We start from the raw sequence: 25,134 nt of genomic DNA, 5'->3' as shown, positions 1-25,134 counted from the left end.
ATGCCGGCTATGGGATCTGGGGGTCGGTCACACACCACTTACCCAAAAACCCACTAGTCGGGTATAAAAACAAACAAACCGATTCGAGATTCACTTAATTGCACCACCGACAATCATTGGCATAGCCAATGGGAAGCAGCCATCTGCCGGCAACTGGCTCCCAACTTCCCCCAATGCCGTGCCAGAAAGCGTAGGGGGCGAGCGGGCTGCAGCCGAAGCCAAAGCCGAGGCTCGGAAGCTAATTGATTACCTGCCAGTTTGGCTTTGCGCCGTCATTAGCTCTTGAGCTCTCGAAGATAGCCGCAGGCGGAGATGACCCACACAGGTGTGTAGTACATTGGTGTTGGATGCGACAAAGGCAAATGGCCACAGGCCTGGCAGCTTGGCAGCTGGGCAACTCGTCAGAGCTTTGCCGGAGAGGAAAGTCCCATCCGTACATTGGTTGGCCATTTGCAGCTAATGACCTGGGAATAATTTCGTTGCAGCATGCGATGGGCTACCAGTTCCGTAACCAGGCAGCCTAAGTCAGCCCTGAGTCCCTCAGTCCTGCTCTTGCCTGGCCTGGGCCATCATTGAGCTGTCAGGCACAGAGACTGAATACCCAAAGACCCCTTCCTTTTGCAGATGTCCAAGCAAACAGTAACTGGGGACACGACCACATGACACAATTAATTGAAAACGACTTTCGAATACCCACTAAATATACGAAATCTAAAAGTTCCACTGCATTTTTACATGAATTAGTTTTTAAGTACACAAATTAGAGCACACTTTTGGGCTGCATGCAAAAATCAAGTAGACATCGTCACCAAATCAATATGTACTTGATATGCAGCAAAATGTGTAGAATCGTGTAGTTATTAGGTATGTAGAAAAAAATGAAAATGTTTAAAATATTTAAAAAATAATGCCATAAAACTAATCGATTCAAAATTACCCAAAATCCGATAGAAAAAATTATAATTCTGATTAAATTTGCATTAGTTGTCTTTGGCCATGTCTCGACTCTAGCTGGATGGGCAGAAAGGAAATTGGCTTTAATCAGACGACAGTTAGCTGCTGATATTAGGGGGCACGGATTGTTCCAGACTGGTTTTCCATAAAGGTAAATGCAGACGAGCGAATATACTCTGCCAATATACAGGGGTAATAATTAATAATGACGGCAAAGCAACAAATGGCTCTGGGGAGCACAATGTTTGACTATTTCCATGCTCCTGCCGAATGGATCGATGAAACGAGAAAGGAGTGCGAGTGGTGAGGGTGAGGGTGGTGGGCTGGTCTGAATGCCGACGCGGCTAAATCAATTGCCACTCTGAGGATATCAAATGAATCACACGAAACCAACCAACCAACCAACCAACCAAGCAACCAATCAAACAACCAAGCTAACAGCTGCGGCGGATGGTGGAGACGAAGCTGAGGCCGCCCTCTGATTGATGTACAACATTTGGCAGCAAGCAAACTACGATCCCTGTGGGCATGTAGCAGTTCGAGACGACCTGCATAGCGTTGCTGGTTTGCTGGTTTGCTGGTTTGCTGGCAAAGCAATCACTCATGATTTTCAGCCACACAGCAAGGGCCGCACCGCTGATTAGACCGATGTGTAATGGCCTATACTGATGGAGTATGGTGCATGGATAATTGCAGCTGGCCCCCACCAACTGCATGCTTAATCAGGGTCAGGTGCAGGGGGAGGCAGTGTGGAAGGATTTGATTGATTTAATTTTTAGTTCTAGCCCCAGCCGACAAAACAGAACCGACTGTGACAATGGGACATGGCATCTGTGCCCAATGTACATGGGACCCAGCCCATCGCAACAACTGCAATGTGGGCGGAGTGTCTCCCGTTTCTTTGTGGCACACAACGTACGTGACAATTATCGCCACTATAACCGTATAATGAACGCCACCGCAAGACAACAACAACTGTCCAGGCCACACACACCCCCATGCCGCCTGTCTATTGTCTCTCTATTGTACATCCGAACTGGCCCTGGATGCATTCCATCCGGATATACGATACGACTGTGTGACTGTGTGACTGTGTCCGAGGCAGGGCAGGCATCTGGTATTCGAGCCGAGCCCTGCAGAAGTTTTTGCTCAGCCCATTTTGGACTTTCAATCGGATCATGGTCACGCCATGTCGGGGCGTGTGGCTCGGGTCACGTACGCCTTTCTTGCTCTGAACGATCACTGTCCCATCCATCCATCCATCCCTGCCCCCTGCCCCCTGCCCCCTGCTGCTTTGCTGGCTGGCAATAACCAGCAACTGGTTCTCCATTGGCGACAAATTCCCAAGCAATTCCGAGCAAAACTTGCACGCCCGGGACATGAATGGACAGAAATTTATGAAGTATTTACGAGCATTGTTTGGCCAAGTGTCGGGAGCTGCAGATGGTTCCAGGTTCCAGGTTCCAGAGATTGATGCTGCGACTGCAGACCACAACTCCCACTGCCCATAGACCCGAACACGACTCCCCTCCCGGACACGGGCACAGTGGGTCTGCTAGCAGAAAAAATTACTCCATCAACTTTACTGATGTGCTCGTTGCCCAGCTGAGCATTAGCTGTGGCAACCATTTAATCAAGCCACATAAATAATGATTCGATTTGTCTGCGGAGGCTGTGGATTTTTCAGCTGAATATGTGGAACATAATTCGATTAAAATTAGAAATGATTTCCCTGTGTCTGGCCGCTAAAAGAGTTTGCAAATTTATTGCCACACTTCGACTTGGACTCTGCCGCGCCGCACTGCTCTCTCCACGCTGAGTCGTGGAAACCTTTTAAGCTCCGACTAGAATTCGCATTACTCATCATTATTGTCTAGAAGGGCAGAGAGACTGCGCGTACTCGGCCATACACATTCGTGTGCATCCTCACTCGCCCCCTCGGCTCGGACGCTGCTGTTGCTTGCTGTTGCCTTCATGGCGGATACAAATAAAATTTCGTGGCGCTGAAAAAACTCCACCGCTGACTCTGGCCCACGTGCCCAACCGAAAATACAAAAATTAAATTACATTTACAGCCGAAGAGCTCGACGGCCGGACCTGGATTTGGTTATGCAATTTTACCGGCCACTAAGCCGGGGACGGGGACGGGGACGGGCATGGGCACGGGCACGGGGACCATGACTCGGGTACACGGTGAGCGTGGGCATCGGGGCATCAGGCATGGGCATGGGCATGGGGACAGTTGAGATTGTAGCATAAAAAGAGAAGCTTTTGCACGAATACTCGCGACTAATGAGGAGACTCAGGACAAAAGAAAACTGAGATTATTCACATCCGACTGCTCCTGTTAGGGTATTCAAGGATCGGCATGGCCCCTGCCCTTTCCGCCTCCCTTGCCCGGCAAACGGACGCAAAGGCGTCGCTTTTGGGTGTGAGGCGAGGCAGCAGCAGCAGCAGCAGCAACAGCAAACAGCTGTGAATATTAAGGCAACAATCGAATGGGAGTTAATTGAGCTATTGAGCCGAGTGCTTAGCGCCAGCCTAACGGTTTCAGTCCGTCCGTCTGTCTGTCTGTCCGTATATTATCATCAAGCATACGCACAGTTGCCCGCAAACACAAACTAGCATCAACGGACGACCTTGACCAGATTTTTGGCATTATTTTGTTGTATTTTCTTGTTCCCTTTTTTTGCTGTTGTATTTTTGGGGATTTGTAATGTCTGCATCGATGCCATCGACGGTTGGCAACGGCTGCTTGGAGAGGCGGCTCTTTGCGCAACGCACACGCCCTTTTTGTCCCAAAAAAAAAATTATACAATTGTCGGGTAAGTCGTTTACTTAACGGGGCCTCAGTGCGGAACGGGTTTCGTATTGGATATTAATTTTTTTTTGCTGATTATCTGGCTACGAAATTTCGAAATGCTCCCCCGGCGCGCCGTTCGATTGGGTGAAGTTTTGCGTTTTGACCTTCGAGCGAGGCGAAATTTTGTCTGTCGACGGGTGAACCTTTTTTTTTCTTTGGATTTCTCGTGCGCGTCTTATTTGTCGCCTGTGATCCATGGAATTTCAAGTGCTTGTCACTGCGAATGCTTACAAAATTGGGTGAAAGTTTTTTTGGTTTTTTTCGGGCCTACTGGGCCGAAATGGGCCTCCAATTCCCATTACTGCGACTCACAGACAACATTGCATAAAGGTGCGAACGAGAGTGCGCACTGCAAATAGCAGAAAAGATATTCGGTGTGCGTGGTGCGTGGTGCGGGGTGGGGGTAGGTCGACTGTTACGCAGCCCAGCCAAAGATCAGTCTTAATATGGCGCAGATCGGGAAAAGAATTTCGGAAGGGGCTGCATATGGGAATTCTACATAGTAGAAGCCACCAAGCCACCAAGCCACCAGGCCACCAAGCGGATGTTTGTGGAACTCTGTCTAGCCAAGATCAGAACCTTAGTACGGATCAGAACAGAACTTGGCGGAATGAATAAATAAGTGAATAAATAAATGAATAATTAAATAAATAAATTAAATAAATAAATTAAATAAATTAATAAATAAATAAATTTAAATTTAAATATTATTAAAATAAATAAATCAAAAATAAATTAAATAATTAAATGAATGCCTAAATGTGAGTAAGAAATTCCCATGTTTTGTCTCACTTGGCAAGGAGCAGTGCCTGCCGGCCAGCATCTGGCAAGATCCAGTATCCAGCAGCAGGCAGCTTGATTACTTTCTAAGGAATATCCCACACCGAAGAATATGCTCCAACTTGTGACTTAAAATATAACTTATAGTGTTTACTTTGCCTGCTTTCTGCCCTCGGGCGATCACTGCGTATGCGTAATGCTGGTATGCTGGTATGCTGGTCAGCGAGTCAGCGCTCGCGTGGAAGGTCCTTTGTCCGCTCAGTCTGACCCCCCTGGCGGCTCTTATCACCAGTGCCAAGCAAGTGCAATGGCAAGTGATGAACTGCAGCTGCCAGCTCCACATAATCATTTAGATTAGAATCATCAGATCAGACCTCTCTCTTGGGGCTGGGACTGGGGCTGGGACTGGGGCTGCGGCTGGGGCTTAGAAATGATTTAGCTAAATGAACCCAAAAATGCACAAAACTGAAATAGAAATTCAATTAAATTGCTGAGTGCAGTGGCGAGGCATTCTTCATTGTGTGTCGACTTAATCCGATTAGAGAGAGCAAACAAAATAATATTAAATGAATCCCAGACTCGGCCACCCAAGAGGCATGCAACATTTGGCAATGTCCGCTGTCTGCTGTCCGCTGTCCGCTGTCTGCTGGCTGTGAGCATTCAATTTGCTTACTTATATGTTTTCATTAAAGGCTTAGAGGATACTCTTTGTGGAGCTTTCGATTTCGCTTTAGCATCTGCTGCTGCTGCTGCTGCTGCTGCTGCTGCCACATGGGATGCTGCAGGCATTTCTGTATGACGCACTTTCGATTTGTTTTCGCATTCGTTGACCGGCCAAATCGGTCAGATAACAGCGATTGGCTTGATAGCCGCATTTTCCCATCGAGAGTGTCACAACTAACCCTGGGGGGAATCAATTGAGTAGCGGGGAATGGGGATGGGGGATGGCTTTTCACACAATGAGCTCCGGGCTGAGTGTGCGCTGATGTGTGTGTGTGTGTGGGGGGGGAGGTCAATGGTGCAGCCTGTCACTCCAGTGCCAAAAAATCTGACGAGAATCACGAATCACAGCAGGTGAAAGGCCAGTAGCCAATGTTCCACACTCACACCCCTACCCACACCGCAGCCTCGTGCTCAATAGCAGGGGGGGGTGGGGGTGAGTGAGTGCTCCATGCCTCCAGTGGGTGAGTGCAGCTGAGTTTATGCCGTGCTCTGCACTTTCCCTCGCTTGCCCATTGCATAATCTACTGCTGCACTTGGCGGTGACTAAGGGGAAGTACTATTTATAGAGACTGTTTCAGTTTCAATTTCAGTTTCAGTTCCCGTTCCAGTGTGGGGAGCTCTAGGGCTATGACTCATTGGAGTCTTGCATTCAGTTGCCGCTGATGCAGCAAATTCTAGGCCCCAAATAGGAGCTGCAGGGAGCAGCGATTCCTTTGGGCCCCCGTTCATTGGCCCCACACAGCGGCCAAGGCGGTTCCCAGAACTGTCAAATACCCAAAACAAAAAAAATACTGACAAAAACAACGCCGCTCCCCTCCCCGCCCCAGCCCAGCCCAGCCCATCGCGGGCTCATTTGCATGCCCGTAGAACCAAATAGGTCAATGGACATGAAAACAAGAGTAACCTTGAATGCCAAATTCTAGCCACAAAATAGAGAGAAAAAAAAACTATCAGCAGCGAAAAACGTAAACACTTCAGATACGCGCTGCCGCAGGGGGGAAGGGAAGGTGGGGTGCTACAGTCGTTCGTCCACGCGGTCTTGGGTCTCAGATCTCAGATCTCAGTTCTCTGTTTTGATGTTACTCTGCGTACGATACGCACGCTCAAGAAGCAGCAGCAGCAGCAGCTTCGCCCCCGTCATCGATCTGGTTCCCCAGCACCACAAAGGGCCCCTCTGGTGGGTAGCGTAGCTGTGGCTGTGGCTGTGGCGTGTGTGAAGTGTGAAGTGTGCGGACCATTCAAAGAATATGCCAAAAAACCCAAAGAACATTTCAGTCATGTTCGCAGCTAGCAAACGGCAGAGCAGATGGCAGATGGCAGATGGCTGATGGCGGGCCAGGGCAGATCGTAATCCGGAAATCTACGACCCGGGGCTGGGGCTCATTCACAGGTGGCGGGCTATGCCAAATCAAGTCAGCCCGAGATCTGCCCCAACACAGAAGCAACCAGAAGCTATCAGCTATCAGAAGCTTGTTTTGTTTTGCGGGAAACAGGAATGTGAAATGTGAATTGGATTTCATTTGTTTTGCCAAAAAATTCTATTGAATTTGCATTCTATAATTCTTTTTTTTTTGTTGTTTCGTTTTGTTATTAACGCAGATCGCAGATCGCTGCCTTTGATCAGAGTGATGGAGATGGTGATGCTGATGCTGATGCCCCTCCTCCAGCGCCCGGCCAATTGACGCAAATTTGTAGCGTAGCAGAGCTTTGGACTTGGGGCTTACAGGCGGCACAGGCGGCACAGGCGGCACAGGTGGAATATTTAAATTTATGCTCGAGTGTAGTGGTTCCAGTTACCACCCCAAAGGTGCTTGAACCCCACAGCACCAGCACCAGCACCCCAACCAGAGCCACAAGCGCCAAGCCCCAAGCGCCAAGTCAAACCACCCCATTCCAGCCCGTTATGGCGCAATAGCCAGAACCACAGCAAGAATGCTAAACGAAACCGCTTGAGCTGGGAAGCATCGACGTTGTTGCCATCGCGACTCTGAAGCCACCGAAGCTCAAGCTCAAGCTGTAGCTCATGCTCGAAACCAAAGCCAAAGCCAAAGCCGAGCTCAATGATCAATGATGATGATCATCATATTGATGAAGATGATGATGATGATGCCTGGCTGGGCTGTGCCTGGCCTGGCCTGGCCTGGCCTGGCCTGGGGAGGTGTCAGCGTACGCTGCCAAGGTTGTTTCGTCTATGGAATGGCGGCGCATCGCTTGGCATTATATAATCGGCGGCAAGCTCATTTGGTAATTATAATGAGACTCCATCACCAGCACCAGCACCAGCACACATACACATGGGGGATATGGGGATCACACCCGAGACCACGGGATGGATCCGTTCAAAGTCGTTGGAATTTTTCGAACTCGTTCGCGCCACAGAGTTCATTGGCACCCACCACCCCACCAGCCCACCACCCCACCAGCCCACAGTCCCAGTCCATACACCATTCCATCTTAGCCGTACGCCTGTACAGAATATAGACTCAGCAAGAGATTGGATGGGATCTGATAGGGGAGGATAGGAGAGGAGAGGAGATCTCCCATTGGCATCCCACCTTCACTTTCGTTGCTCTGCCCATGCCCATGGCGCCCTTTGCCTGTAAGCTGTAAGCTTCTAACAGAAATAAACAGCTACAGCTACAGCTTCAGCTACAGCTTCAGCTACAGCTTCAGCTTCAGCTCCATCTCCATCTTCAACCGCGTGTCGTAGTAAACAAGCACAGCTGAGAGCTTCGATTACGTAGGGCCTGCCTGGAGGCTCCCCCGGGTATGAGTCATTCAGCAAGCTGCAGCCACAGCCACCGCCCCTGCCCCAGCTCCAGCTCCAGCCACAGTCCGTCAGGCCGGCAACAGGTTGAACAATGTTCCGCCCTACCCTGCGCCCTGCCCAGCGCCCTGCCATTCTTCGTTCTCGCTCGGGCAGGCCCTTTGGCTGACGCTCTGACGCTGCTCTGACGCTGCTCTGCCGCTGCTCTGCCGCTGCTCTGCTGTTGTTGTCGATCGTTGATCGTTTTTTTTTTGTTTCTGTTGTTGTTTCTTTTTGTTTTTGTATCGATTGATTAAGCGTTTCGGTAGAAAATGAAATGTCGCAGTTTTTGTTTTCGGTTTCAGCCGGGCCCTTACGCCAGACAACAACAGTCAACAGTCAACAGTGAACAAGCGAATCGCCGATGGTTTATTGAACCCACGCACATTCCCCCCCACCCCCCACAGACGCACATTCTGCGCGCATATTTACTGGCCATGTCACTCTACTCTACTCTACTCAACTCAACTCAACTCCTTCTGTACCCAGAGCACAGGCCAGACAGCACAAGGTTACATAATGCAGGCCGTGTGGAATGGAATGATTTTTCCAGGTTTATTTCCCGCCATTTTGCAGGGTTCAATGAATTCTGCGAGCATTTTTTATTTCTGCTGCTTTGAATGGGCTTTGGCTTGGCTTTGGAGTAGGTGTCGGAGGGGGGGATCATATCCGAGTTCAGAAACCGAACTGCTTGGGAACCACGAAACTGAGCACTGGTGGGTAGGAGCGGTAGGAGGAGGGAGGGGAACGCCAGCAGCTAAAGCTGCCAACATTGCGCTTTCAGGGCGTTTCACGCCCGCCATGAATGGCGCTCGGAGTGGGCTTTTTGGCCAGGCAGGCAATTACGTAAAACAACATGCAACATGGAACATGGAACATGGAACATGGAAGAATATGCTGTTCTCTGGAGTTACCCATAGAGCTACGTGTAGAGCTATTGGGTAGCTTCCCAGCAGAGTTTTGGGAGACAGTCTGGCAGATACAGTTCCAAAATGCGATCTTCAGTGCCAGAATCTGCCAGAAACACAAAACTGTGCTTAGCTGCATGGGAAACTAAATGCAAATCGGTTGCAGGGGTAACAGAATACTACGAATATTACGAGTCCATAGACCCATGGAGAGGTCTCCAGTTTCCGAGTTTCCGCACCTGACAGCCAGCCAGCCAGCCAGCCAGCACGAACCTCTTCCACATTCTTCCCCATATTGTGAAATTCTCAAGCTGTCTCTCTCGAGTGTTGGATTCGGTTTCTTATTTTTTGTTCTGCTTACCCCCACCACTCCGATTCTTCTGCGTCGCGACATCGCGAGGGTGAATGAATGCGAATGAATGGGTTGGGGGTTGGGGAGTGGGGGGAACTACTAATGAATTTTCAAGGCCAAAAAGGATGAACAAAAAATATGCAGATGATACGCAAATCGATCGATCGACAGTGGCTCGAGATTTATGTTTGTTTTTGTCGCATATTTCATAATATTCCACTCCTCCATTCCCCATTCCCCATTCCCGAGCCCGAGCCCGGGGATCACAGTCCAGAGATCACAACGCTCATGGGTTGCGTGGGGGGGAAGAGCGGTAGAAGGTGAAGGTGTGTGACGGTGGCTACTGCGTCGTCTTCTGGCCAAAGTTAAGCTAAGTAGCTGTGGGCTGGCCCGTCATGAGCCTCGTAGCTATTTTTTTTTTTTGTATTTTTCTCTTCTCTTCTTTGTTGTTTATGATTTCGTGGCTTACCAGGAATTCGTGTAGCTATTTTCAAGTTCAAGAGCACCATCCACAAGCGTAGCCAATACACATACCAATAGCCCCATAGCTCCCATTGCCCAATGAAAACAATCTAGAGTTTCTGTTGCTGTTGCTGTTTCTGCTGCTGCTGCTGCTGCTGCTGCTTCTGTTTTGCATATTCACCAGTGCCAGTGCCAGTGCCACACACAACAGCGTGGCACCTCTGCTGCGGCTGCTTGGCTCTGTCTGCTCTATTCTAGTCCTATTTTTGCGCATTCTTCAGCGTAGAACTTTCGGGAAGCCGCAGCCACAGCCACAGAATTGTTTTCACCTAACCGCTGAATGTTTTCGCAAAAATAAACAGCACATTCCCCAGGCTAACAGGCTAACAGGCTAACAGGCTACCACAGTCATGCCAAAACAATGTGGAAACATGGCAAAAACTCTGCACAGGATTCACACTTTATGCCACGGCCAGCGGTCCGGTCCGGTCCGGTCCGAGCCAGGCCATCAATTATTCATTTAATTTTAATGGTTTTTTCTAATTTTGAATGGCATTAATTTTGGATGACATGCAGCATGCAGCAGGCAGCATGCAGCAGGCAGCAGGCACGTTGCAGCATTCGAGTGGAAAGTTTTGATTGTAAATAAAATATGCTACTTGCTCGTAGTTGTCCTGTGTGTGTCCTGTGTGTGTCCTGTTTGCTTTAGTTGTCTCGTGTCGTTAAGCTGCTTTTTGTTTAGGTAATCATAAATCACAAACCAAAAATAATAATTAATAAATAATAATCTCTCTCAATTTGCATTGCATACATAAATAAATGTCCTTTGGTCCTGCTCTAAGCTGCGCATTCAATTTTATGTTGGTTATATTTGTGATATATTTTTGTGCTTTTTAGCACTCGGAAAATGCCACCCAAAAAATGCTTCAGCCACGAACCGAATGCGAATACGAGTATTCATTCAATTGAAGAACAATTCCTGCCTCAACCTGAACCTGCAATTAATTGGCGCACAATGAGCGTCCCCTCCCCCCCTAATTGTTTTTTTTTTTTTTTTTTGGTTATTTCGGTAACTGAAACTACTCATCGCCGGGCTTTGCAATTCATTGGCATGTGGTGGGGGGGGGTATCGCTGGTATTATTGGCGATAATTCTCCCCATCCCATCCCATCCCATCGCATCCCCCACATCTACAAATCTCCATTCCATCCCAATCAACAATTCCGAGTGCTTTTTCGGCTGTGCTGTGGCTGTGACTGTGGCTGTGCCTGTGGCTAATTTTTTGTGTTATTTATTGCGTTTTGTGCTTAAGTATAGAAATGCTGCCGCTGCTGCCGCTGCTGTTGCTGCTGTTGCTGCTTTGTTCGGCTGCCCCAAGGTCACATCGCGCATTATATCAGCGTGCAAGGAGGAGGATGAAGAGGAGGGGGGGGGGTTGTGCAAAAACAATTCTAAATATTGCATCACGAGTGGGAAGAAGCACACACAGAAAAGAAAACAAAAAAAAAAGGCAGCGCGTGTGTGCATAGAAGCGAGTGGCTGGCAAAAGCGAATATCGGATACTCTATGCGGCAGCGCAGCGGAGGAGGAGGAGGAGGAGGCTTATTCCCCTGCCATTTGGATTGCAGAAAAGTGTGCCACACATGGTCGAGTAGTAGGGAACACAGCACACAGAAAGATAATCAGCATTTGGCATACGAATAATGAGGTGTCACGAGGGGTGTGCATGGGGGGGCAGTAGTGACAGCAGTGAAATCACTTTATTTATAGCACGCACATAAATGCATATATGTACATATGTACATATGTGTGTGTGTATGCATGCGCATGCAAATAAATCAAACAATGTGCGTACTTAGAGGCTGGAGTCGAGTGCTGGCCACCAAATCACGTTATCAATCGGCTGTGTGTGTGTGTGTGTGTGTGTGTGGTGGATGCTGCTGCTGCTGCTGCTATCAATCGCACCACAAACGATGATCAGACATTTAATTATCTTGAAGTGCACGCGCCTCTAGCGATGCCAAGAACCAGTCGTTGGCAGGTAGTGGGAATTGCCCACGATTCCTTGCAACGGAAGCACACACGCACAACGCTCGCCCCTTTATCTGCACTCACTGGAGCAGTCTTCAGATTTCCTGATTTGATGCATATTTCTTCACTGAGTCATATCCGTGGCGGCGGCAGCAGCATCCTTGACAGGGGCCAGGTTCCAGGCATTTCATGACTGTACGCCCCAGACCCAGACCCAGACGCCAGACCCAGTGCCAATGGAACCTATTTGCCGCCTGTTGCCTGTGGCCTGTTGCTTGCCTCCAACTCCACCAACAACAACAACAACCAACTCTGAACCGAGTTTCGCCTCTCGCATCGCGCACTCCGCTCTCCGATCACGCATCTCGCCTAGCAGCCCAGCAGCCCAGCAGCCCAGCAGCCTAGCAGCAGCAGTCATTAGCCTTTTGGCAGCAGTTCCTGGAAACTTCTTCGGAGTCAAACACAGCGGCAATGACCGCACTCAAGGCCATGGAGAGTGAGAGGAGTGGGAAGAGAGGAGAGTGGAGATATGAGAAACAGTTTTCCTGTTCTCGTTTTTCATTTCTCTGCCTCTGGTTCGTTAATCGTTAATCCTTACTCTGCTGAGCGCTGCCTGCTGGCTGGACGGGACAGGTCCTGTTTGCCGCGTGTCATTGACCTCCTGGGCCATTGTCTCTCTGTTTCAAGTGCTTTGTTTTGTTTTTGTTTTTTTTGTTGATTTCCTAGGCAATATTTTAGCTCTGCTGCGACTGCGTCTGATGTTCTGCCCTGAGCCTGAGCCTGGCCTGTGCCTGAGCCTGAGCCTGTGCCTGAGCCACTTGAAGTGTCCCAGGCTGCAGCTGGAGATCGAGTTCAATGACTGTCAGCTTGTATCTGTATCTATAGCTATATCAATATCTGTACCTGTATCAGTATCGGAATCTGCTGCCGCATCTCTGGTACAGCTGCCATTGCTCTTCGCCTTCACGCTCCCCCCAATATGGAATATCCATCCACATGGAATATGAACTGCATATTTTGTCTTGGCCTTGATAGCTGGCCAGTGTCATTTGGCATTTCGGAATTTTAGAGCCAATTGCTGCCAGCGTTTCTCTTTCTTTTCTTTTCTTTTCTTTTCTAACAAATTCCGAATGCCACTAAGCACCAAGGCATCGCCTGTCGCAGCCTCCCTCCCCCACTGCTGCTATGATGCTTGATCCCCCAATGACCGATGACCGATGCCTGGCAATTTTAGCAATTTTAGCAGATGCAAATTAGTTCATTGGCCGCATCCAAATATATGTATAAGTTATCTGCTAATCTGCTGCAATTTGCATAAATATATTTATTGAATTGTTTCTGGATTTTGCCTCAACCGGATCATAGCTCTCTCTCTCTCCCAGCAAGGAACAAAATCGATCTCTAACTCTCTACTCTCTAAAGGTGTTGGCATTACGTCAGATAACTGATGGCCAGGCAAGCCCAATATCTTGGCTTTGCCTCCGCCTCCAACGTCTCTCAAGGGTTTTAGGAGAATTGGGTCAAAGGCACAGAAATTTCTAGGGCTTCCCGAGAGACACGACCTTCGCGCTTCACGAACTTCATTTTGATAATGGTGCTGGTCTTTTCTTGCCCTGCCTTGCCTTGCCTTGTCTTGTGTTGTGTTGTCCAAATCCAATGACAACATTTTCATATGCAATTCGTACCAAAAATTCGAATTTCGAAATATCGTTGACTGGTGGACCGGACCGCTTCTTGCTCTGCTGTGCTCTGCTGTGCTGTGCTGTGCGTATTTTCCGTATTCGACGTCAATGCTTGAGGGTCGGACCTTGTCCTTTAGCCAAAAAGAACCGGCAGCCTCTGGTCGTTTCTTTTGCTGTTGATCCGATTGAGCAGATGAATATTAAAGCCCGAAAACGAACTGAAAACAAAATAAAATCCAAATCAAACGAAACGAAACGAAATCGAAAGCAGCAGAAACTTCTGCAGAACTGATTACAAATGCATTCATTTTAATTTGAAATTCAATTTCGATTGTTTTTCGATCATTAATTGAGTTGTGAGTTTCACGTTTGGACGTCAGCTTCAGCCCTAATTGAATGAGTGTTAGGGGGGGGAGGAGTCCAGAGTCCAGAGTCCAGATCCTAAGCCCTAACATGCGTTTTGGATCCCAGTTTTTTTTTTTAAGCCATTTTGAAACCACTGCAAAAGAGTCGCCGACTACGCTCTAGATCTTAGATAACTCGATGAAGGCTTCGTTTGCTATTGACCCAAAATGCAAATTTTGCATCGGAACTCTGTGTGTGTTTCGTTTCGATTCCGACAACAGCTCAACAACAATGAATGAGCTGCTGCAGACAATCTCCTCGGCGGATGAGTTGAGTGCAGCAGCTTCCGCCTTGTGGCCCGCGACAATTTATAAAGAAGCCAAATCCACACTGTACGCCAAAATCCAATCTAAATCAAATCAGATCAGATCAGATCAGAAATCGGATTGGATTGGATTGAGTTGGATAAGATCCAGCCAGCAGCAGGTGCAGTGCGAGTTTTGCTGAAAGTGAGTGAGTCTTTTCCGCCTTATCGAAACGGAGCAAAACGGAGCGTAGCGGTGTGGAGCCATTTCATTCATTTCATTGATAAGTCAGCGATGGGCTGGAAGAGAAAGAGAAAGAGCAAGACCAAGAGAGAGTGAGAGTGAGAGTGGAAAGAGCGCGGGCAAAAGATCGGAGCATGCGTAGCGCGTCGTCTCTCAAACATGTTGGCTCAAGCATGTTGGCTGCGTGCTGAGTTCGGTTCGATGCTTGGGCTTGGAAACTTGTTGAACACCGTTGGCGCTGCTTCGTCTGCAGAGCCCAAAATCGACCAGCGAGTGGATGGGACGGAAGGAAGGGGGCCAGCCAGCCAGCCAGCCAGCATCAATAGAAGAGAGCCTTCTCTTAGGCTTACATGAGCGCGATGTCGCGACGGCATCGGGTGGTGGTGGGTGGGTACGGGGATAGCGGGGCGGAGGGAGCCCGGAGCTGGAGCGGGAGGCGCCAACTGTTGCTGTCTCTGTGGCCGCTGTGTCTTTGCCGTTGCCGCTGCCGTTGCCGTTGCCGCTGCGCGCTGCCGCTTCTTCAAGTTTGGAGTTCTGTCGCTGTCAGCGACGCCAGCGACGCCAGCAGCAAGCAATGCTCAAGCTTCGTTTTCTCTCGGCTCGATTCGTTTTCTCGAAGTCATTCCATGAAACGCAAAACTGAGCATTCCGCCTCTCTTTTGCTGTGCCACTCAAATTGAGTGCGATGACTATTCCGTTCCAATACAAATAGTTCAAGCCACTCAAAACATAAGAATCCCACTCAAAATCCCAATCAACAAAGCCAGTGACGCCAGCGACGACAGCGACGCGAGCAGCGGATCGGCGATCGACGGCGGCGACGGTGGTGATATTGGTGGGTATAGGGACTGTGCATGCCTCAATATTTCAATATCTCGGCCGCGCGGACAACGAAAACAACAAAGGCGCTTGGGGGTTTGAAGCCGAGCCCGGGCCCGAGCCCGAGCCCGACCGAGCGAGCGAGCCCGAGACCGAGCCGCGCCGCCGCCGTCGATCATTCGTTCGGCGCTCTGCCGCTCGCTCGAAGCGGGCTCGAATTGTTATAAAAGTGGCAAGGACATACGGTCGAGCCATTAGTCGAAATTTATAAACGCTCGACGCGAAATCGTCTCCGGGTCTCCGTCTCCGACCAGCGCCCCGAGCACGCAGCAAATTTTTTTTTGTTTTCAACACCACCAAAGCAATTCGTATATTGCGATTCCAAAGATTCCCCAAAAAAGAAAAGAAAAAAAAAAGAAGAAAATTTAATTAATTTTTTTTTGGCCCAGACAATATACTTGAGAAATATTTTTTTAAAGTGCCTTAAGTCGCAAGTAAAATCAAAAGTGACAAATGGCCGAGCAGTGCAACAAATAAGAGACACTTTAACCGCCGCCACTCACTGCCAATCCTCGAGAGATCGCACATCGATCGAATCGAAGCCAAGATCGTCCAGCCAAGGATCCCGAGATCACCGATCACCGATCACCGTGAAAATCGTCCAGTCCAGTCGTCCTAGCCAGAGACCAGCCCGACAAGATGCTGGCCGACTCGTATCTGATAAAGTTTCTGCTACGGCAGCTGCAGATCCAGCAGCAGGACGCCGGAGCCCAGCACCTGTTGCTGGTCTTCCTCGGCTTCCTTGCCCTGGTCAGCCTGATCCAGTGGCTGCTGCGGCACTATCGCGAGCTGCGCAAGCTGCCACCCGGCCCATGGGGACTGCCCGTCATCGGCTATCTGCTCTTCATGGGCAATGAGAAGCACACACGCTTCATGGAGCTGGCCAAGCAGTACGGATCGCTCTTCTCCACCCGCCTGGGCAGCCAGCTGACCGTCGTCATGAGCGACTACAAGATGATACGCGAGTGCTTCCGGCGTGAGGAGTTCACAGGACGACCGGACACTCCGTTCATGCAGACCCTCAACGGCTATGGTGAGTCTAACAAAAAAGACAATGGGTGGGACCTACGACCTCGGACCTGAGACCTCGCTAATCAGGAGCCTCCCCAGCTGACCCTTGGGGGGCGGGGGGTTGCACTCTTTTTTACTACACTATCTGGCACTGCTACGCTTGGCCAGCGGTATTTTACGAGTGTTACGCGTACGAGTGTTGTGGAAATGTTTCCCATTTGTCGAATCTGCCGCGAAAGCAAAAAAATAATCAGTCGAAACTGAACCTTAACGACGACTGCATATACAACACAGACTACAGATGGCCCCCCCCCCCCTCCCCACACCACTATATGGGTGGGGGATATGCACCTTGTGTGCCCCAAAAGTGAAGCTGCAATTAAGCTCGAAAGTGCCCCAGCAGCAAGCCACAGATAAACAGTCGAAGAATTGTAAAGTAAAATAAAATAATCATACGAAAAATGTTTAATACTTTTAATTAGCCAAAAGAAATTCCGCTTGCATTTCTTTGTTGGGTGCGTTTATTTTCTTTCTTTTTTTTTTTTAGCTTTTTCTTTTTATTTGTATTTTTGTTTCTCTTCTCTTCGGGCTTTTGTTTTTAATTTTTGTAATTTTTGTTGATTTTTATTCTTATTTTGATTTCGATTTCGAGTCTTTCCCTCCCTTTTCGTTTTGCAGCTTAAGCTGCACTTATTTTTCTTGTTTTTTCTGTTTTTTGTGTAATTCCATGATAATGCATTGCAGCATTTTTCCGTTGTTGATTCCGATTCCGATTTCAATTCCTCCTCCCCTCCTCATTTTGTTTTTTGTTTAATTTTGTTTTTCGTATTGAGTTTTTTTTTTTTTTGCTTGGTTGTTTCTGTGTTGCATTTTATATTGCTCTGCGGCTGGGATTTCTTTTCGACTTGTAACCAAACAATTCTCAAAAAGTGGGGCAACCATTACGAGCCATCTGCCCCTCCCAACGCTGCGTCCCACCCACTGTCCCGGCAGTTGTGGCGGAGAGCAGAGAGAAAGAGCCTACCTCAATTAAAATGACAAATAAAAATACGACATTAAGAAAGAATAAAAAAAAACGGAAAGAAACGAAACGAAACGAAACGAAAAGATAAGCCCCACACATGGCACAGCACAGCAGAGCAGTTCCTCCTCCTCCGATCATAAGTCAATCTCTCACCGCCTCTTCCTCCCTTGTTCGTTTCTTTTTCGGCGCAGGCATCATCAACAGCACTGGCAAGCTGTGGAAGGACCAGCGTCGCTTTCTGCACGACAAGCTGCGGCAGTTCGGCATGACCTACATGGGCAATGGCAAGCAGCAGATGCAGAAGCGCATTATGGTGAGTGTACTCCCCGCACAGGACTGCCAACCCCCTGGCCAACGCCTGGCCCCACCTGGCAGACACTCTAAAGATCCCCATTCTCGCCCTTGCGTTTAGACGGAAGTGCACGAGTTCATTGGGCACCTGCACGCGAGTGATGGCCAGCCGATCGATCTGTCGCCCGTCATCTCGGTGGCCGTGAGCAACGTCATCTGCAGCCTGATGATGTCCACGCGGTTCAGCATTGACGATCCCAAGTTCAGGCGCTTCAACTTCCTGATCGAGGAGGGCATGCGACTGTTCGGCGAGATCCACACGGTGGACTACATACCCACCATGCAGTGCTTCCCCAGCATCTCCACAGCCAAGAACAAGATTGCCCAGAACCGGGCCGAGATGCAGCGCTTCTACCAGGACGTCATCGATGATCACAAGCGCAGCTTCGATCCCCACAACGTTCGCGATCTGGTCGACTACTATCTGTGCGAGATCGAGAAGGCCAAGGCAGAGGGCACCGATGCGGAGCTGTTCGATGGCAAGAATCACGGTGAGTACCACATCCACATCCACATCCCGATCCAGATGCAGTCCAGAGTCCCTGTCTCAGCATGCCCCTCTCCTGGCCCTGTCCTGAGCATCCTTTGACGCATATCCTTGTTCATGTCCTTGCAGAGGAGCAACTGGTTCAGGTGATCATCGACCTCTTCTCCGCGGGCATGGAGACCATCAAAACCACCCTGCTCTGGATCAACGTGTTCATGCTGCGCAATCCCAAGGAGATGCGTCGTGTCCAGGACGAGCTCGACCAGGTGGTCGGACGTCATCGCCTGCCCACCATCGAGGATCTGCAGTATCTGCCAGTGACCGAGTCCACCATCCTCGAGTCGATGCGTCGCTCCAGCATCGTTCCATTGGCCACAACGCACTCACCCACAAGGTAAGTTAGAGTACAAGAGTACCAGAGAGACAGAGAGACAGAGAGAGACTCCCCCACTTCCCCTAGCAGCATTCAATACCCAATACCCAATACCCCAATTGTCATTTTGTCCCCCTTGGGAAATGCTTACGCACTTACGCGACCGGCCACCGTTCATTCACACCAAAATCTCTGATCTATTGCCATGCGATTGCCATTCATTGTCGTGGCTTTTCATTCAATGCGGAATTTTCATTGTCCCCCCCCCCCACCCACCTACCACCTCAACGCCCAACGTAGTGGCGCAGTGGCGCAGTGGCCCAGTTTCTGGCCACGCACTTGGCACTTAGCAGATTAGCCGAGTGCAGGCTCAGCAGCAGCAGTCCAGCCCCCAGCCACCAGCCACCAGCCCCCTACTCGCAGCTCGTATCTCAAAGCTCGCGTGTGGCTTGCTGATAAGGCAGTTGTGGCACGCTCCTACTAATCACAATCTCCTTTTCCCCTCTTCTGCTTGATTCGCCTTACAGAGATGTCGAACTCAATGGCTACACCATACCGGCCGGCTCCCATGTCATTCCTTTGATCAACAGCGTCCACATGGATCCCAATCTGTGGGAGAAGCCCGAGGAGTTCCGCCCCTCGCGTTTCGTCGACACAGAGGGCAAGGTGCGCAAGCCCGAATACTTCATACCGTTCGGGGTCGGACGGCGCATGTGCCTGGGCGATGTGCTGGCCAAGATGGAGCTCTTTCTGTTTTTCGCCTCGTTCATGCACTGCTTTGACATTGCCCTGCCCGAGGGCCAGCCGCTGCCCAGTCTCAAGGGCAATGTGGGCGCCACCATTACGCCGGAGGCCTTCAAAGTGTGCCTCAAGCGTCGCCCCCTGGCACCCACTGCCACCGATCCCCATCACATGCGCAACGTAGGCGCCAATTGAGGGGATTGATCGGACGGTCTGGATCGGTCCCAATCGGCCCAGAGTGCAGAGCACGGTTTTGTTCCTACAAAAAAAAAACACACACACACAAAAAAACCACAAAACACAAAAGCAAAAGCAAAATGCCAATCACAAGAAGCACGCTAAGCCGCTTCCCACGATGACTACGTATATTGCCGTATAAATTAGCCCGTACATTAGTTAGTAATCCGTCTACAAGAGTGACCAGCCAGCCAGCTCCCATGTGTGTGGCGTGGCAGGCAAGACAGCCACTCGAAGGACACTCGCGTGCACTCCAAGCAGAAGGAAGGCGCGAAGAGCCCTGATGCTGATGCTGATGATGCTGATGCTGATCAGATCGACGACTGCAACCAATTCTATTCTTTCACCCCCAAGAAGCTGTGTTCAACTAATTTTAATTCTACCCCCTAATGATTACCGTAGTTACGATCCGCTATCGTTAATGTTTTTTTATTATTATTATTATTATTAATAATATTATTATTATTATTTGTAAGCTAATTGCTAATTGCTTTGCTGTCGTCCAGCAGGCCATTGCGAGAGTTAGCTAAGGTTCTTGTTTATTTCATAGTATTAGTCGTAGCTTAATGTCCAAACAACAAAACAAACTGTGGTTTAGTCTTACAAGCACACAACAAAATAGGCAAACAATTCGAAAATAAATAAAATTATTCTACAAAACATATTTAAAGTGCTACTCTTTATTCGAGGGTTTTTGGGAGTGTAAATCATTAAATAAAATATCTGAAAAGACAGACAGAAGGTTGAATAACAGATTGCAGATAACCTGCCCCAAAAAAAGGAGCCATTAATCGATGCTGAACCCTTCCATGGGTGCCCTACACAGCTTGTAAATTGATGGGGAAAATGCTTGGAAATGAGCAAAAATGCCGCGAAATTTCAACGAAACGTAGACTGCAATGTCAAAACTCATATTAAGCCAGGCAGGAGCGCTGTGAGTCGCTGCAGTGGCCGCGACTCTACTCAGTCAGTACATAAGTGAGCTTATGATTTATTTGGAATTTAAATCTATTTTGTTAGCTTACGTTTGGTTGCCATAGCTCTTTTGGTCTGTGCGAACTAGGCGACGAACAAGACGGACGGACAGACAGACATGGCTATATCGACTCGGCTATTGATGCTGATCGATTAATGTTTCCTTCTGTGGGTTTTGACCACAAATCTAGTACCCCCCTAAACTCTCCGCATACTGATATAAAAAATGTGCAAATTGTAAAATTTTATTCAATAGCATACATGATTATGTTTACACTTTGTATGGGAAAACAATACTTTGAAATTCATTTCTGCACAAAAGTTCTTTATAAATCCTGGTCCATTATCCCATTTTTTTTTTGTTGGGTTTTTCCTCTCTGAGAAGAAACTTTCCATGCAGTTTTTCACATAAATTCTCAAGACTTCTACAGACTTCTATGCAATTCAGCTGGAAACGTCGGAAAATAATAATAAATTTTTTATTTGCTTTAATAGCCCGAGAAAATCACCCGCTTAGAGCAGCCGCACATCAAAAATTAAATACACCAATCAGCAAATATATTTCTCAAGGGATACTACATAAGTACAGGAAACAAAAAAAAAAAAATTACAAGGATATATATACGAATAAAAAGGACATAGAGGAGACGCTACTCGATCGAGTCCTGCACCAGGGGCTGCTCCACGTGCAGCGGCAGCTTCGTGAAGCGCAGCTCGTAGGGAGCGGGTGCCAAGGTAATGCCAGACTCGCCCTCCATGTCCGGTGCAGCGGTGCCGGGGGCCAGTTGCACGTGAAAGCGTCTCAGGATGCGCCCAGCGAATAGGGTGAGCATCATGCGGGCCAGCTCATCGCCGGGACACATGCGCTTGCCGGTCTGGAAGGGTATGAACTGGGGCGGCGCCGAGTAGTGTCCCTCGTCGTTGAGGAAGCGCTCCGGGCGGAACTGCTCCGGCTCCGGCCACCACTCCGGGTCCATGTGAATGGCCCACTGCAGGGAGACGATCATGCTGCCGGCCGCAATGCGGTACTTGCCCACGGTGAAGTCCCGCTCGGCCCCGTGTGGAATGCCCAGCGGCACGACGCTGCGGATGCGCTGCACCTCCGACAGGCAGGCTCGCAGGTAGGCCAGCTCCTGCAGCTCCTCCAGTGTGGGCGCGCCACTAAGGGGGAGCAGCAACTCGTGCAGGCGCTGCTGGCAGCGCTGCTCGCGGGCCATGTACAGCAGGAACCAGCGGAGCGTGGCGAGAGAGGTGTCCACGCCGGCGCCAAAGAGGTCGGCGAGCAGATGGCGCAGCTGCTCGTCGCAGTACAGCTCGGAGTGGGGCACTCGGTTGATGAGAAAATGCTCCAGGATACAGGTAGGTTCGTACACGTCATCGTCGTCGCCGTCGTCTTCCTCCTCCGCCTCCGCCTCTTGCTCAGGTCCTTGCTCCGGATCATGCTCGGCATCCACTGGGTTCAGCTCTGCCCTTTCCAGCGCTGGATCAAGAGCATCTTCTGCCTGTTCTGGGACCTGCTCGTGCGCCATCTCTTGTGCTGCTGCCTCTTGCTCGGAGTTCTCCTCCAGAAATTGGTCCGACTCGGGCTCTGGATCCTGCTGTGGGTCCTGCTGCTGCTGCTGCTGCTTCTCCTGGTACTGCGCCTGCAGCTCCTTCAGCCGCTGCGCGCACCTCTCCACAATGCGGTCGTAGAGGGCGTGCGTCTTGGCCTTGCCCTCCAGCAGGAAGCAAATGTTGCGCTCGTTCCACGGCAGGCGTCGCAGCCAGGGCAGGAAGTTGACCACGCCCGAGACGCCGATCAGCTTGACGCCCTCCTCCTGCAGTCGCTGCAGGTACAGCCAGTCGGGGTCCTGCCGCTCGTAGGTGACGCCAAAGACCAGATCGTTGATGATGTTCCCCAGCGTGTGCTGGAGCGCGGGCACGGGGTCCAACTGCGACGAGGGACTGAGAGCAGCATCCGTCTCGTACAGCTTTTGGGTGGAGACAGAGGGGTACAGAGGCAGAAAGCGAAAGGAAGAGCAAGCAGAAAGTGAATAATCGAGACCAGAGGCAGAGGCAGAGCCAGAGGCAGAGCCAGAGCCAGAGCCAAAGCCAGATCCAGCCATCGATCCCACTCGAATGCCCTTCCCATTCCGATGATGATGCTGCGCAGGATCTGGGCCTGTACCTGGACTTAGTCACTCACCTGCACACACTCGTCCACGCCCCTGCCGATGCGCTGCTCCAGACGGCTACGCGTCTCGCCCGGTCGCCGCGTCATGCCCAAAGCCTTCAGCCAGTCGATTACCTCGCGACGCTGATGCTTCCAAATGGGGCCCGCGGCGCAGATGATGCCTGGGACAACAGCAACAGCAACAGAGTCAAGTCAGTGAGTTGGTCAGAGGGTCCAAGGCGGACGTTATCCTTACCATAGCCGCCCATGATGCCGTGTGTGAGGTAGAGCGGCGCCCGAGCCGACATCACCTCGTGCCGGAAGAACTCGCGCACCAGGGCCACGTCGGAGAGAATCACCGCCTTGACGCTGCCCATGCGCAGCTGATAGATGCCGCCGTAGCGGCGGGCCAGGGCCTGCAGCGATTTGTGGGGCGCTCGGCGGTCCAGGAAGGGCAGGTAGCCCACAAAGGGCAGACCCCAGGGCCCTGGGGGCGGACGACCCAGCACTTTGTCGTACTGGTGATCGCACAGCCAGAGGATAATGAGGATGAGCAGCCCGGGCACCAGCAGCAGGCCCAGACTGTGTCCCGACAGGGGTAGCCAGTCAAAGTCCGGCATTGTGGTGTCACTTTTGCTTTCACTTGCCTGCCAGAGGAAACGAAACGTCCAGTCGCCAGCAATGCTCTTCAATTACTGGAATTTCTTTAGAATTTGAAACGAGTCTCGGCCAGAAATGCAAACAGGGCCCGTCGTCAACGTCGTCAACGTCGTCAACGTCGTCAACGTCTGCGTCTGCGTCTGCGTCAGCAACGAGGAACCGAAGAAAAACACAGAGGAACAGAGGAGGAAACAGAGGCACAGAGGAAACGGAGCGAAGGAACCAGCGAAGGCCAGCAACATCAGCAAAATATATCAGAGAATAAAAACAGCCCAGAGCAGGGCAGGGCAGGGCAGGGCAGAGCCTATGGTTCGGGTTCGCTGCGGGATAGGATAGGCAGAGCGAGCGATAGGAGGTACGGTGCGGCGGCATCTTCCAGGGCGCGAAACACAGCACAAAAATTTGAAAATAAAATCAATGCTGTACCGACCGCCCGCCCGCCCGCCACTGGCGAAAATCAGATGCACATAGATTACACCCGAGCCAGATGCCACGCAGACAGACGCTGAATCGTAATCGGGAAGGGGACTATGGCGACTTTGGCAAGTGATCAACGCTCAGGCTGGGCTTAGCCCGAGAGCTGGCAAACGGTAAGGTATTCCATAGCCCTTCTGGTCGAGCCCAAAACCAAAAAAAAAACCGCTCCCGCCATTACCTAAGCTGAGCTCGGTCGGGTAGATCGGCATCGGGTTTCCCCCTAGTCCTCATGAAAACATGCATGTAGATGGGACACACAGACAGACAGACAGATGGTACACATGTATGTATGTATGTCTACCTATGCATATTAAGGCCGTTTCGATTTGGAAAGATACATTTATTCAATTGGCTGCCTGTTCCGCTGCCTTTCCATTTCGTCGCCTATTTCTGCGAAATTTGCAGGTTTTTTTTTTTTTTTTTTTTTTTGGGTTTGGTTAATTTCTTGTTGCTGTTGAATATTTGACGAGCTTTTCTCTGGGCCCAAGTGAGAACTCCAAGGGCATCGGAATACTTGGCCATGCCCACAGCGGCACAGAGACACGGCGATACAGGGATGCCCTCAAAGAGATGTCTCAAGGGTTTCCTTCTGGAAGTTATTCTGTTTCTTGGCTCAATGTCAGGGCGGGGATTTTCCCTGCGAAAATTCGAGAGCAAGCGAGCTGAGCGAGGAATTTGTACTGTTGCGGAATGCAAGGCGACGATCCCCCTTTGGGTTGCCCCTTTGGGCGGCAGGGATTTCCAGAATCCAGAACTCAGAACTGAGTCATGTCAGAGCGTAGAGCAACAATGGGCGATGGCGGATGGGAGTAGATGGACTGGGCCTGGACTGCGGGCCCAGCCAAACAAGTTCAGGGCCAATGGCATGCGCTAAAATAGAACCGCAGGCCATTGACTCCTCGCGCCATGCGACCGGCACAAAGGACCGGCAGCAGCAACAAGATGTACGACCGCCATGGCAACGACTTTCCAGCTTCAGCTTCAGCATTAACTTTACATTTACCTTTAGCTTTACCTTTACCTTTAGTTATTTTAATGACCCGCCGTCAGTGGCAGTGGCAACAGCCCCAACAACAGTCTGATCTGCCAATGAACCGCAACTGCAACTGCCGCTGCACGAGCGGGTTTCCAAAGGGCTTCAGAGCAGATTGGAGGCAGCAGCAGGGCAGCGGGGGCAGCGGGGGCAGCACTTTGCAGGGTGCGAGTGCGAAATGTGAATGCGGCAGTCGCCGAACCTTTTTATTGTTGCCTGTCCAGTTGTAGCCTGTCCTGTCCCTGTCCTGTCCTGTCCCTGTCCCTGTCCCTGTCCTTCC

General features: G+C 50.2%; 2 protein-coding genes across 2 annotated transcripts; one reads left to right on the top strand and one right to left on the bottom strand.

The window, feature by feature from the left end:
* Positions 1 to 15,342: 15,342 nt before the first annotated feature.
* Positions 15,343 to 19,615, top strand: LOC111082310 (cytochrome P450 18a1). The gene is made up of 5 exons (XM_022378500.2): positions 15,343 to 16,366; positions 17,560 to 17,681; positions 17,781 to 18,210; positions 18,336 to 18,600; positions 19,107 to 19,615. Exons 1-5 carry the CDS (start codon positions 15,973 to 15,975, stop codon positions 19,513 to 19,515), a joined length of 1,620 nt encoding a protein of 539 aa, XP_022234192.1. The 5' UTR covers positions 15,343 to 15,972; the 3' UTR covers positions 19,516 to 19,615.
* Positions 19,616 to 20,761: 1,146 nt separating this feature from the next.
* LOC111081569 (cytochrome P450 306a1) lies at positions 20,762 to 23,388 on the bottom strand. The gene is made up of 4 exons (XM_041595444.1): positions 22,941 to 23,388; positions 22,718 to 22,866; positions 22,074 to 22,502; positions 20,762 to 21,944 (listed from the first exon to the last, which is right to left on the bottom strand). The coding sequence occupies exons 1-4, from the start codon at positions 23,302 to 23,304 to the stop codon at positions 21,183 to 21,185; spliced, it is 1,704 nt and encodes a 567-aa protein (XP_041451378.1). The 5' UTR covers positions 23,305 to 23,388; the 3' UTR covers positions 20,762 to 21,182.
* Between the last annotated feature and the right edge of the window lie 1,746 nt (positions 23,389 to 25,134).

The sequence above is a fragment of the Drosophila obscura genome, unplaced genomic scaffold, assembly GCF_018151105.1.
Source record: "Drosophila obscura isolate BZ-5 IFL unplaced genomic scaffold, ASM1815110v1 contig_73, whole genome shotgun sequence".
NCBI lineage: Eukaryota > Metazoa > Arthropoda > Insecta > Diptera > Drosophilidae > Drosophila > Drosophila obscura.
The sequence above is the reverse complement of the archived record's forward strand: the minus strand, read 5'-3'. Positions and strand labels throughout refer to the sequence as shown.